Source organism: Hylobates moloch, unplaced genomic scaffold, assembly GCF_009828535.3.
Source record: "Hylobates moloch isolate HMO894 unplaced genomic scaffold, HMol_V3 SCAFFOLD_7, whole genome shotgun sequence".
Classification (NCBI taxonomy): Eukaryota; Metazoa; Chordata; class Mammalia; order Primates; family Hylobatidae; genus Hylobates; species Hylobates moloch.
In genome coordinates, this window is record NW_026652282.1 from 16,163,103 (window position 1) to 16,178,435 (window position 15,333).

The 15,333-nt window shown below is 43.8% G+C and overlaps 1 protein-coding gene across 1 annotated transcript in view; it reads left to right on the forward strand.

Annotated features, from left to right (window-relative positions):
* LOC116812282 (mitogen-activated protein kinase kinase kinase 15-like) overlaps positions 1 to 11,410 on the forward strand; it is a 20,806-nt gene extending 9,396 nt beyond the window's left edge. The window contains exons 5-6 of the mRNA XM_058441836.1: positions 3,764 to 3,896; positions 11,315 to 11,410. Of these exons, the coding sequence (XP_058297819.1) occupies positions 3,764 to 3,896; positions 11,315 to 11,410 (229 nt within the window). The remainder of the gene's footprint in view (positions 1 to 3,763; positions 3,897 to 11,314) is intronic.
* The last annotated feature ends 3,923 nt before the right edge of the window (positions 11,411 to 15,333 follow it).

Below are 15,333 nucleotides of genomic sequence, written 5' to 3' on the forward strand. Positions count from 1 at the left end.
AAAAAAAAAAAAAAAAGAAAGAAAAGAAAAAAAAAATTGAATCACCTAGGAGCTTAAATCTGAACCTCTGGAGACCCAGACATCAGTGCTTCTCATGCTGGACTTTGAGTCAGTGGGTTGGCATCATTGCTAAATCCACCGCTCCCTTCTCACTCCTTATCCTATTTCACATACATGTGCATTTGACAACCGTGCACTCCTTCCTCCTTGGACTACTTTTATCATTTGATTTGCAGGACACCACACTCGCCCGATTTTCTCCTACTTTAGTCCATCTCTCTGATCTTTTCACATTGGATTGTCCCTTGGCAGTACCCCTGGACATTTCATCTTTCTTGGTAACTACCCTAGATCCCTTGATCATCCATTGCCATGACTTTTCAAACCATCCATATCCCGATGACTTCCAAATTTCTATCTCCAGCCCAGCCCAGGCCTCTCCCCTAAAATCCAGACTCACATATCCAACTGCCTTCTCAGCAACTCATTTGCATGTTGATACCTCAAACTTAACATGTCCCAAATCAAACTTTTTTTTCCCCCGAGAAAGAATCTCACTCTGTCACCCAGGCTGGCATGGTGTGATGCATTCTCAGCTCACTGCAACATCTAACTCACAGGCTGAAGCGACTCTCATGCCTCAGCCTCCCAAGTAGCTGGGATTACAGGCGTGCACCACCATGCCCAGCTAATTTTTGCATTTTTAGTAGAGACAGGGTTTAGCCATGATGACCAGGGTGGTCTTGAACTCCTGGCCTCAAGTAATCTGCCCACCTTGGCCTCCTCAAGTGCTGGGATTACAAGTGTGCACCACCACGCCTGGCCCCAAATCAACCTCTTGATTGTCCCATCAAACCTGTTCTTCTACAGTCTTCCCCTTCTTGTTAAATGGCCAATCCATTCTTCCTCTTACTCAGGACAAAAACTTTGCAGTCATGTTTGGTTCCTCTAACACCATTTATTGGACCAGGAGATTCCACTGGCTTTTATTTCAAACTACATCTGAAATTGACCCACTCCTCATGAAGCCCACCTTTACCACTCTGGTCCAAGCCACGTCATTTCCTGCTTCCACACTTACCTCTCTACTATCTAGTCTCAACACAGAAGTCATAGTGATCCTCTACGCTGTAAGGCAGGTCATGTCATCCTTCTACTCAAAACTCACCAGTGGCTCCCATCTTAGAGCAAACATCAATTTTCTTCCAATGGCCTGTAAGGATCTACAAGATGTGGTCCTAGTTATTTCTCCAACCTCATCTCTTACCACTCCTGTGCCCTGATCACCTACTATGCTCCAGCTACACAAGCTTCCTTGCTGTTCCGCATGCTGATCCCTCTACCTGAAATGATCTTCCCCCACATATCACATGGTATGTTCCCTTGCCTCTTTCTGATCTTTGCTCCATGTCACTTTCTAGTAGGTGTGGTCTTCTCTGAGCACTCAACTTAAAATTGCAATCTTCCCACCCTACTTACTGGTCACCCTATCACCCTAAACTGTTTTAATACATTTAGTTTTTTTTTTATTCTATCTCCCCATTTTAGAATGCAAGCTCCGAGAGGGTGGAGACTTTTTGGGTCTGATTCGTTAACTACTGTGCTTAGAACTGGATCTGGCACAAAGTAGGTGATCAATAAGCGTCTGTTAAATGAATGACTGAGCAATTATTGTAGTGACATGGAGAGATCTCTAAGCATTGATTACTACATGAAAAAAACAACAGTATACCTCCTCTGTGGTCCTATAGTTTAAAAACTCTGCTGTATGACATATTTTCACAGTATGTAAGTGCACAGAACATTGTCTCCAAGGATATTACACCAAACTGACAAGAGAGGTTACTTCTGGAATATGGACGGGACAAGAGATTAGAGTGCAGAGGGATAACTGCTTTAAATGGATTGTTTTTCAGTTTTTCACAGTAATATACAAACATATTCATCTATTATTACTTTTGTTTTTTTGAGGCAGGGTCTTGCTCTGTTGCCCAAGTGGAATGCAGTGAGTGGTGTGATCACGGCTCACTGTAGCCTCAAGCTTCTGAGCTCAAGTAAAACTCCTGCCCCAGAGTGCTGGGAATACAGGCATGCACCACCACACCTAGCTTTTATTTGTATTTATTTGGTAGAGACGGGGTCTCTCTACGTGGCCTAGGTTGGTCTCAAACTCCTAGGCTAAAGTGATCCTCTTGCCTTGGCCTCCCTAAGTGCTGAGACTGCAGGCATGAGCCAACACACGTGGCTTCATCTATTACTTATGTAAAAAAGGCACAAAATAAAAACACAACACTGGATTGGGAATCATATAGAGCTAGATTCTGGCTATTTTCACACCATTTATTACCCATTTGAATTTTGAGCAGGGCACTTAGCCCTTCTGTGCTTCAGTCCTTCACCTGAAGTGTCTGACTTTGCTTACCTCAAAGCATTGCCATGAGCTATGGGTGTGCCAGAGCACTGACTTGCCATCAACCATCCTGTCTCCCTGGCCCTCTTTTCTATACTGTGTGTCTCTAAGAGGAAATTCATAGGGCAAGAGACAAATAGAATCCCAATAAATCCTCCTTCTAAGCCAGCCCTGAGCTTTAACACACAAAAGGTCTCATTAGACCAGTGTCCTTTCTAGAATAAACTGTGTTGGGTCACCTGTCAAAAACCTTACAAGAGACTTCTGCTTCCAATTAAGATGTAGAAGAATGTGAAAGGTCTTCACTCCTGTAGTGACAATAAAAACTCCAACAAATGTAAAAATCACACTGAGTCCGGGCACAGTGGCTCATGCGTGTAATCCCAGCACTTTGGGAGGCCGAGACAGGTGGATCACTTGAGGTCAGGAGTTTGAGACCAGCCTGGCCAACATGGTGAAACCCTGTCTCTACAAAAATACAAAAATTAGCCAGGTGTGGTGGTAGGTGCCTGTAATCCTAGCTAGTCGGAAGTCTGAGGCAGGAGAATTGCTCAAACCCAGAAGGTGAAGGTTGCAGTGAGCAGAGGTCGTGCCACCGGCCCTCACTCTCCCTCTCACCATATGAGCTGCCTGCTCTGCCTTCACCTTCTGCCATGAATAAAACCTGCCTGAGACCTCCCCAGAAGCTGAGCAGACACCAATGCCATGCTTGTACAGTCTGCAGAACTGTAAGCCAATTAAACCTGTTTTCTTTATAAATCACCCAGTCTCTGGTATTTCTTTATAGCAATACGAGAACGGCCTAACACAGGGATATAATATTCTATATCTTGATTGTGGTGGTAGTTTCATGGGTGTGTTTATTTGGCCAAACTCATCAAATCGTGCACTTAAAATTTTAGTTTATTGTATGGTGGTTTTTTGAGACAGGATCTCACTGTCACCGAGGCTGGAATACTGTGGCATGATCATAGCTCACCACAGCCTTGAACTCCCAGCCTCAAGCAATCCTCCCATCTCAGCCTCCTGAGTAGCTGGGACTACAGGCGTACACCACCAAGGCAAGCTAATTTTTTCATTTTTATTTTATAGACAGAGTCTCACTGTGTTGTCCAGGCTGGTCTCAAACTCCTGGCCTCAAGTGATCCTCCCACCTCAGCCTCCCAAAGTACTAGGATTACAGGCATGAGTCACAGTGCCTGGCCTATGGTATGTAAGTTATACCTTATTAAAGCTGACTTTAAAAATACTAGAAACTGAGCAGTAATTCTGATAGTGTCCTACTGGGGCAATCACTGGTGTCTGCCCTCAGATGCATTCTTGGCCTTTCTGCAGCTCTGCTTTGTGTCACAGGGGAGCTCAACCATCACTACGATCAGTTTTAGAATATTTTCATCATCCTCCCCCCACCACCAAAAGCCTATTGGTGTCAGTAGGCTGCTGTGCTCAGCTGACAGCAACCAGTGGGAGGCACTGGGGGCAGAGGGTGAGGCCCTGGAGGATGGGATGGAAGAAGCCAGCGCAGTTTCTCCCTCTTTTTCTTGGTGTGCATGGCCACTCCAGCAATAGCTGCATCTCTTTGTTAGACCCAGCTCCCAACCAGGTTGGCTCAACAATTGTTCCAGGTGATCCTGGCACCTGGGCTCTGGTAACATCACCTCTTCCCTGGGTCCCTCCAGCCAAGGGGTGATAGCAGCTTCCTGCTGATGCTAACTTCAGGGCTGCCTCACCGTTTCCGGTCTGGTTTGTCAGCTCTTCTATCACCTGTGTAGCCAATTTCCTACATTAAGTTTCTTCTATTTTAAATACTTAGAGTGGTCTTTGTTTCCTGATTGCACCCTGACAGATACACACCTACCACAAGAAAGCAGATGCCCTGCTCTGGCCAGACGCCTCGTATTTACATACATGGAAGGGAACAACTAGAAGCGACCTATGTCTTAGTGTGAACAATGTTCGGAGCCAAATAAATGCACAAACCCAAATGGTTGTTTTTTCTACTCTACAAATAAGACCCAGTTATGTATCAGGCACAACCACCATGAAATCATCCACCCTAGCTGCCATCATCCCAACCTTTCCCAGTCTCCTGGGATCGCAAAGCACCACCTGCGAAGGCCGGGCTCTACGGTGGGCGGACAGGCCCTCTGATGGGGCTGGGCATTTCCCAGGCTGGCTTTCCCATTCACACAAAGGCAGCAGGAGCTGAAGAGAGGCCTTGCCTGAACTCTGTGTCCTGCTCTGTGACATGTCACCAGGAATCTCCATGCTGACAGATCCAGTTAAACTCTACTCCTTATTTGCAAATTGTAGCAGGATCACCAAGCCCCATTTCTTTTTTTCCTGGGCACTCAGCCAGACCACATTTCCCAACTTCCCTTGAAGAGAGATTAGGACACGAGACTGACTTGTGACCAATGAAACATGGAAAGAGGTAATGAACATCACTTCCTGAGCAGGCTCCTACAACCCTCTCTAGTATAGTCAAAAGTGCAAACAACTCAAATACCCATCAACTGATGAATTAATAAAGTGTAGCCTATCTGTACAATGGAATATTAAGCCAAAAAAAGGAATGAAGTCCTGACACGTGCTACCACATGGATGAACCTTGAAGACAGTATGCTAAGGAAGCCAGACACACACAAAACACATATTGTATGATTCCATTTATATGAAATGGCCAGAACAGGCAAAGCCATAGAGACAGAAAAGAGACTAGTGTTTTCCTCAGGCTAGAGAGTGAGGCGGGAGAAGAGGGGGTGTACCCATTAACAGATTGCCAAAATGGATCAGTGATTGCTTAGGAATGGGGGGGGAGAATTGAGGGAAGCCGGGAAGTGGGGGTAACTGCTAATGGGTATGGGCTTTTGGTGGCGGGGGGAGGATGATGAAAATATTCTAAAACTGATCGTACTGATGGTTGTACAACTCCAAATACGCTAAAAAAAAAAAAAAAAAAAAAAAAAAAAAAAAAAAAAACCACTGACTTGTACACTTTAAATGGGTTGTTTTTTGGGTCTTTGAGACAGGGTTTGGGTCCGTCATACAGGCTGGAGTACAGTGGCACGATCTCACTGCAACCTCCGACTCCAGGGCTCAAGCCATCCTGAGTAGCTGGGACTATAGGCATGTGCCACCATGCCTGGTTAATTTTTTTTTTATTTTTTTGTAAAGACGGGGTTTTGCCATGTTGCCCAAGCTAGTCTCAAACTCCTGAGCTCAAGCCATCCGCCCGCCTTGGCCCCGCAAAGTGCTGGGATTACAGGTGTGAGCCACTGCATCCGGCCAAAATGGGTTAATTCTATGGTATGTGAATTACATCTCAGCAAAGCTGTTCCAAACACAAACACAAAACCTCTCTAACAAGTCACCATGCTGTTTTCCTACCATCTGGCTGAAAGCAGATCTGAGGATCCAGGAGAGGGCAGAGCCTCAGGATGCAAGGAGACTGAATTCACCAAGAAATCACCTGAAGAAGAGACTGCCCAGCCAGGATACATCCACATTGGAATAGCGCATGAGTGAAAAGAAACTTTCATCATGTGAAGTCACTGAAATTGTGGGGCTGTCTGTTACAACAGTTACACTAGCCTAATATACAAGTCAACACCACCGAGGCGGCAGGGGTTCCCTCTGTCAGGAAGATCTGTTCCCCTCTGAGTTGTTATCAAATCCCTTTTTTAGCAGACACCAGGGATCTCACGCTAGGAAGACTTCCATCACCACTGACCCTGACCTAGCCCATGTGGACCCCTCTACTTTTCTGCATTCCCTGCTTTGGGCCACACCCTACTTCAATGGTTATCTTTGGGTAGTGGTATCAACAGTAATTATGTTTTTATATTTTTCTGTATATAATAAGTATGTCTGACTTGGATGTTTTTGTTTTTAAGCACAGACTCACATATAAATAAAGAAAATGCAATACGTTTACTTTCTACTACCAAACTTTAAATTAACTGTAGCACCCAGACACTCATTATGTGGCTCTCTTCTAATACTATACCACAGTTGATCATTAGTCACTTCTTCGTTCACTTACCTATTCAACAATTTTTTTTTTTTTTTTTTTTGAGGCAGAGTCGCACTCTGTCGCCCAGGTTGGAGTGCAGTGGTGCGATCTCGACTCCCTGCAACCTCTGCCTCCTGGGTTCAAGTGATTCTCCTGCCTCAGCCTCCCAAGTAGCTGGGACTACAGGCATGTACTACCATGCCTGGCTTTTATTTTATTTTATTATTATTTTGAGATGGACTCTCACTCTGTTGCCCAGGCTGGAGTGCAGTGACACAATCTCGGCTCACTGCAACCTCCACTTCCCTGGTTCAGTTGATTCTCCTGCCTCAGCCTCCCAAGTACCTGGGATTACAGGCATGCACCACCACACCTGGGTAATTTTTTATATTTTTAGTAGAGACGGGGTTTCACCATGTTGGCCAGGCTGGTCTCAAACTCCTGACCTCAAGTGATCCACCTGCCTCAACCTCCCAAAGTGCTGGGATGACAGGCATGAGCCACCGTGCCTGGCTTTTTTTTTTTTTTTTAGTAGAAACGGGGTTTTACCATGTAGACCAGGCTGGTCTCAAATTCCTGACCTCAAGTGATCTGCCTGCCTCGACCTCCCAAAGTGCTGGGATGGCAGGCATGAGCCACCACACCCGACCCCATTCAACAAATCTTTACTGAGTGCCTACTCTGTGGGTGGCACAATGTTACTAGACACTGGCTATATCGTGGCCTAGTATACACCATGGCCCCTGCCCCCCTCAGGCTTATAGTACAGCAGGAGGAATGATAGGTATTAAACAAGTAAACACAGAAACTGAGCGCTATGAAGGGAAATAGCAAGCGCTATGAGAATGAGTAACAATAGGAACATCCTTTCCAGACTTGGTATTCTTTGCAACATCAGCTTTTCTCAGAAAGAGACACTGAAACTAGACCCTGAAGGATCATCGGCTTCAGTCAGGTGAGCAATGAGGGAATGAGTATTCTAGGCAGGGGAACAGCATATGCTAACATCCACAGCTGAGAACAGCCTGCTGCCCTAAGACTGAAGGTGGATGAGGGCAGCTAGAGAGGAGCAAATCGGGAGGGACAGGCCAGGCCACATGGAGTCATTTCTATTCCTCTTATGCCAAGTTTCTCAAAGGCTCTGCCTAATCAAGGAACTTTCTACTCCAAAGGACTCAGGAGCTATTCTCCAGGTTTCACATGTCACTCCAAATGGCTTTCCAGATTCTAGCTCCTCCCAAGAAGCCTTCCCCCAAATACCGAAGGAATAGCTATTTTTCCATAAATGTGCTCCACTTACCGGGCCATCCTCACACCCCCAACTGCACAGGAAAACTAGCACATGGATAGTTCCTTCATGTCTCCTGAATCCTTTTCTGCACATTCCTGCCATCCATGAATAATCCCCCAAGGACTGGCTACTGGTCAGAACTTCCTTTCATCTGACTTGCTGAGCAACTATTCTTTAAAACCTCAAGAAAAGTGGCATTGCTGTTAATATTTAGTGCATGTCACCTAAGATCACCACGAGACCTATTCTGATGTGCTGCTAAGAGTAAGCGTCTAGGCCATTTTTCATAGGAATTTTCTCATCTCATACAGGTCCTCTGATGGTTATCACTGATGTTTCCTTTGGCTTGATGGCAGAGCCAAGATCGCCACCTGTTCTTAAAGGGAGGGATCACAGGAGAGTTTTCTCTCTGCAGTGACTCTCCTGAGCTGCTGTGAGGAGAAGCCAAATCTACGTGTGCAAAATCCAGAGATATGCCACTAAAACTTTTCTGCCTGCTCAGAACGATATTCATTGGCCGCTCAATCATGCATTAAAAAAATAGAACCACTTTTGAATAAAGAAACATCTCAAGGAAAAATCTTCAATACAGTAGCCAGGCAACTATGGCATCAATACCTCTGGTAACAGATCTCAAAGTGTACATATTTTAGATCATTCCTGGCGTCTTCTGCAGAGCAGAACAAACTACAAGAAACTAAAATTAAATTCTCCCCAGAATTCTGTACAAAACAGAACACAGGAAGACTCAGAAGCTCCCCAGAAATTGATATTTCAAGAAAAACAGTTGATCAGAAAAAGAAGGCATTAGAGATTTAAAACAACATCAACTCCCACAAGGGCACTAGGTGCCAAAGACACACAATGGCCTGATTGCATCCCATTGGCACTCACCTGTAGGCTTGATGGGTCCCTAGTGCCACTGCCATTCTCCCTCTCCCCACCACCCCTGGGAGTGTCCCACCCCCAGGGCAGCCCTCAACCAGTGATGGCTGAGTTACTGGATAGGTCCCCAGCTTCCTCATCCATTGGATGAGACAACTCTATATATTGTTCTATAGAGAATGTTCTATAGAGCCTCCCCAAACTCCTCAACACTATAGGGCCTCAGTTTCCCACACAGTGGTCATCTGCTCATTAATATACCCTCTACTGCCTTTCTTCTTTTCCCTGTCTCATTTCCCTGTCTCCCTTATGAAACTTCCTAGGCTCACCTCCCAAATAAACTATCTGCCCCCAAATTCTTATCTCAGGGGCTGTTTTGGGGTGGGGGCAGACCTAGATTATGACTCTAGACATATATTAAAAGTTCTTATTAAGAAAAATTAGGGGCCAGTCGTGGTGGCTCATGCCTGTAATCCCAGAATTTTGGGAGGCTGAGGTGGGTGGATCACTTGAGGCCAGGAGTTCAAGACCAGCCTGGCCAACATGGTGAAACCTCATCTCCACTAAAAGTAGAAAAATTAGCCAGTTTGGTGGCGGACGTCTGTAATTTCAGCTACTTGGGGGGCTGAGGCAGGAGAATCGCTTGAACCGAGGAGGCAGAGGTTGCAGTGAGCTGAGATCACACCACTGCACTCCGACCTGGGCGACAGAGTGAGACTCTGTCTCAAAAAAAAAAAAAAAAAAAAAAATTAGTGATGGAAATATCAAACTAAAATTGCTTTTAAAATTAATCGGCCAAAGGCCAGGTGTAGTGGCTCACGTCTGTAATCCCAGCACTTTGGGAGGCTGAGGCGGGTGGATCACCTGAGAGGAGTTCGAGACCAGCCTGGCCAACATAGTGAAAGCCCATCTCTACTAAAAATACAAAAATTAGCCAGGCATGGTGTCAGGTGCCTGTAGTCCCAGCTACTCGGGAGGCTGAAGCAGGAGAATTGCTCAAACCCGGGAGGCAGAGATTGCAGTGAGCTGAGATCGCGCCATTGTACTCCAGCCTGGGCGACAAGAGCGAAACTCCATCTCAAAAATAAATAAATAAATTAATTAATTAATTAAAAATTAATCGGCCAGCAACAGCAACAAAACTAGGCAGAGACTAGCTGAGGTAGCGGGCAAATAATTTGAGGAAAATTTGGCATTTGGCAGTGAAATAAATTGTACGTATGCCTTTTAGTTCACTTAACCTGTGTTGTAACAAAATCTTTTTTTTTGTTTAAGCAAAAACTCCTTTATTATAACGTGTTACTAGGAAGCAAGGTGAGAAAGCACACACAGCAGGTTTTCCTCTCCCTGGGAACAGTGACATAATTGAGTATACAACAACAAATAGAACTGAGACAGATCGATGATAGGATAAAGAATCCATCATAAAGCAAGGTCTTAAAGGATCTGTCTCTAATCATTCAACTAATAAAATGATGCTTCAAGTTATAGACTCAGAACTTTTGAAAGGAGAGCAATATTCAAAATCATCTGGTCCAAATCACTCTCTCTCTGTCTTTAAAAAAGATGACTACAGGGTCTAGGTCTAGGAAAGTTTGGTGACCTGCCTAAGGCCACGCAGATAGTGGTGGAGTCGTAACCTGGCTCATGTCAGTCCCCTGTTTACAAAACCTTCAGTAATTACTCCCTAGGGATTATAGAACAAAATCCAAATTCCTTAGCTTATCAGTCAAGGTCCTTAACCCCTGGGGCCAACCTCCCTCCTCAGCCATCTATTTCTCCCTATCACCTAAACAAACCCTTCAGTCAGGCTAAACTGGACTGTTCACTGTAGTCAGAGCCCATCTTAACCTCCGGTCTTGTCAAACATCAACCACTGAAATACACGGGGTGGCATCGGGTGAACTTATAATCTGGCACCTGGAGTACAACTAAAGAGACACCCTGAACTGGAACTGGTACCCAGCCTATACAGCCTTCCCTTCCTTTTTTTAAACAAATTATATAATTTAAAAATTAATTAGGTAATTTATTTTTTAAACTTAATGATTTATTGATTGAGACAGGGCCTGGCTCTGTCGCCCAGGCTGGAACACAGTGGCACAATCATAGCTCACTGCAGCCTTGACCTCCTGAGCTCATGCACTACTCCTGCCTCAGTCTCCTGAGTAGCTGGGACTATAGTTGTACACCACCACACCGGCTAATTTTTAAATGTTGTTTTGTAGAGACGGGGTCTTGCTATGTTGCTCAGGCTGGTCTCAGACTCCTGGCCTCAGGAGTTGCTGGGATTACAGGTGCAAGCCACTGTGCTTGGCCCTTTTTATTTCTTATCTTTTGTATGTCCATTTCTACTAATTCCTGGGAAGTAAAGTGACTTGCCCACAGATACCCAGCTAGTTAGTAGGAGAACTGGGATAGAATACAGGCTGCCTAACTCTCAAACCAACACTTTTCCTACAACACAAAGTCCTTTCTTTACAAGTCCTTCAACACAGGCATAAATGTATCCTCCCTGCATTGCTGAAATAAGAGCTGTGATATACTACAAAGTGTTCACACACACTGAAACACAACTGTTCTGAATCTTAAGTGAAGCATTATCCAAACTCACTTACTAATAATATTTCATCTAAAGTAAAATGTAAATTGCCATCCTGAATTTAGAAGGGGGTTATATAGGGTTGATTTAGTGGCCCTTCTGTCTCTTTAGAAACTCATCCACGAAAATCTGAAAGGATGTCTCCCACTTTCTCTTTATCAATGTCCTTATCTCAAGGACAACAGCGACGGGGATGAACGCATGTGAAGTCTCTCAATACCCGCTCTAAAGTGTAGGAGGCTGAATCTACAGGAAAGTCAATGCTTCCTAAGTGGAACTGTGGCTTTTCTCATTTGTTTGAAATCCTCAGGCAGTGAGCGAGAAGGCAGCTTTTCCAGGGTTAGTGTCTCCTGAACTTCCAGTTTGGTCTTCCTGATTCAACGTGGCAACCAGGACTTCAGAACGCAGCTAACAGGGAATGTCCACATGCGATTGATTCAGAGTGCCAAGAGGAGGCCCTGGTAGCAACTTACATGGGTCAGGATTTTCCTCGGGAATGGTTAATAATTAATGGCTTACCCTGCATGTCAAAATGTATTATAAGTAAATTCCCAGTCCTTATGTCCTCCACTGATATCTGAGGCTGGTAACTGCAATACATGCTACCATGAGCCTCAAAACAATCAAGTGAGCAACTGGCAGGGCTGTTAACAGTGTTAACCAATTTTCTGGATGCCCAGTCACAAAGATATGTTATGTTAAAACAAAGTCTCCTGTATTTGACTTTACTGTTATGGGGAAAAAATACCTTAAACCACTGGAGGAAGCTCCCCACCCTGCCCACCGAAAAAAAATTATGCATGAGAAAAACATAAGGAACTGTGTTCTTAAATCTCATTGATGAAAAATTTGATGTCAGGTAGGAAAAAATTTTATTTGAAAGTCCTTCACGAATTGTATTCATTAGTCTTAGCTCTCTCGGTGTTGCATTTTCTTAGGCTGATAGAAAACTTGGTCATAACATTGTTTTCAGTTCAGACTATCATTGGAGATGACCTAACACTGGTGGTTGGGATTCTCTGGTGGGAAATAGAAGAGCAATTAACATTCATCCAGCATTATCTAGGCACCAGGCACTATGCTAATATTTTACTTATGATATTATTTGGTTTTTAAAGCCTCAAATTAATTCCCACCATTCTACTTTTTTTCATAGCAGTCCAGTGCACAGTTTTGTGGGTTGTAAACAGCAGAGCGGTTTTGGAGTATTTCTCAAACCATTCCCCAAGTTGAATGCTCTCTGGGTGACCAACAGCCGGTTAAGAGCTCTGGGCCACTTTTTGGCCACATTACAAGCAGTTTTTCTTGTCTACTTTAAGCAACCATAATTCCTACAGACTAAGCCACTTGGCAACTTGCCCTGTTGACTCTGTAATCTTTTTATGTAACACTAGGTTATCTCCCGATTAGAATTAAGAAGTGTAAATGAGGGATAAATGGAGGAGATATCAAACTTTTATGAACTGCCTTCTAGCTGCCAGGGGCCGTGCAGTCATTTGCATATGGCATATCTTATTTAGGCATCACCATCCTGGTTTACAGATGAACAAATTCAGGCTGAAGGAGTTTAATTAGCTTGACAACATCATATTGCTGGTGATGCAAATGTCAAAGTGTGCGCTTTTTCTATACCTCAAATGCCTCCCTGTAAATCAGTGGTCTCAACCAGAAGGGATTTTTGTCCCCTATAGAACATTTGTCAATGTCTAGAGACATTTTTGGTTGTTACATTGGGCGAGGTGCAGGGGGAGTGCTATTGGCATCTAGTGGGTAAAGACAAGGGATGTTGCTAAACATCTTACTATACATAGGACAGCCCCCATGACAGAGAGTTATCCAGCTCCAAATATCAATAGTGCCAAGGTGAAGAAACCCACTCTAAATCAACAAACTTTGAATTTACCAAACGATCCCTTTTTTCTACAAATACCTATATTCATATAAACCCTATCCCATGCAAAATAGTCATCTCAGAGGGCCAGATACTTATTCGAAGAATGTTCTTGTGCTAACAGCACTTCTATAAATTTCTCTTAAGAATTTTTTTTCAAAGCCAAAGGTATGTTATTTTAAATATTGTCTGTGGTGGCAATCTCTGTATTTTGCTAGTAGTTTTGGTATTTGGGAATGGTCAAAAGTTATCCCTCAAACCTGGTAGAAAAAATATGGGTGATCAAGCTACACAGTAATAGTAAGAGCAATAGCCAAGCACCTGCTTCATGCCAGGAGCACTCCAAGTGATACTACGTGGTAGATGTCAGTATCACATTTTATAAATGAGGACACCAGCATTTCAGGAGGTTAAGTTACTTGACCACAGCCATAACACTGAAGTACAGAAGCAGGAACTGGAACCCAAATCTGTCGTCAGAAACCATTGGAATGATATTGATTTCCTATGTGCCTTGAAAGCTAGCAATTCCAAATTAGCTGGGCATGGTGGCATGTGCCCATGGTCCCAGCTACTTAGGAGGCTGAGGCAGGAAGATCACTTGAGCCCAGAAAGTCAAGGTTGCAATGAGCCATCATCACACCACTGCACTCTAGCCTGGGCAACAGAGGAGAGGAGGAGAAGAGGACAGGAGAAAAGGGAGAGGAGACGAAAAAAATAAAGCAAGCTGGCAATTCCAAAGAAAAAAATTCCTCTCTGACTGACGCCATAATATTCTGAATAATGGCAGCATTGCCAAAATCAATGCAGAACACTGCAGTGAAATTCATTTGAATCAAATTCACCTGTTTGTATAAGTTCAGGTGTGTGGGAGAGAGAAATAAACACGTGTAATTTTTTATTTTTATTTTACCTTTAAGCTCTGTTGGACTTGAAAATGTGATTTTTAAAAAAATCACCTGTTTACTTCAGTCACCCCTCATGAACCCTCTTCCTTTACACACAGCCCTTCTACTGACACAGAAATAAGTTAGTAAATAAAGGAGGAAGGACAAAAAGGAGGGAACTCAAGAAGGAAACAGAAAAGGAAGATATCATGGGCTCAAGGAGGCCAGTGAGGAGGAATGAAGACAGAGCTCTCAAATATTACTCAAAGTAAGTATTTTTTTTTTAAAAGATAACATGTATTATTGGCAAGGCCACTGCTCAGAAGATAAGATGGTTCATTTATCAAGAAAAAAAATACAACTGACTTTTTGTTATAAAAAGTATACATGTGGCAAGGATTTCGTGGGTATGACACTGAAAGCACAGGCAACAAAGCAGGATTAGATAAATGAGACATCCGGCCGGGTGCGGTGGCTCAGGCCTGTAACCCTGGCACTTTGGAGGGCCGAGGCAGGTGGATTACTTGAGGTCAGGAGTTCGAGACCAGCCTTGCCAACAGGGAGAAACCCCATCTCTACTAAAAATACAAAAATTAGCTGGGCATGGTGGTGGGTGCCTGTAATCCCAGCTACTCGGGAGGCTGAGGCAGGAGAATTGCTTGAACCCAGGAGGTAGAGGTTGCCGTGAGCGGAAATCACGCCACTGTACTCCAGCCTGGGCAATAGAGTCAGTTTCGAAAAAAAAAGATCAGATAAATGAGACATCAAACTTAAAAACTTTTGGGCATCAAAGGATACAGTCAACAGAGTGAAAAGTCAACCTATACAATATAGGAAAACAGTTACAAATTGTATATTTGATCAGAAGTCAACAGCCAGAATATGTATATATATAAAAAAAACCCTCCTACAACTCAACAACAAAAAAATCAAATAACCTTTTAAAAAATGGGCAAAGAACTTGAATAGATATTTCTTCAAAGATAATATACAAATGGCCAAAAAGTAGATGAAAAGATGCTCAGTGTCACTAATCAGAGAAATGTCCATTGAAACTACAATAGGCTATCATCTTATACCCATTAGGGCGGCTAATAAAAAAGGGAAACAGAAAATAAGTGTTGGCAAGGACTGCAGAAACCATACACCGCTGGTGGGATGTAAATGGTGCAGGCACGACGGAAAACAATTTGCAGATTTCTCAAAAAATTAAAAATATGCCAGGCATGGTGGCTCATGCCTGTAATCTCAGCACTTTGGGAGGCTGAGATAGGTGGATCACTTGAGGTCAGGGGTTCAAGACCAGCCTAGGAAAGATGGCAAAATCCCATCTCTACCAAAAAAAATTAGCC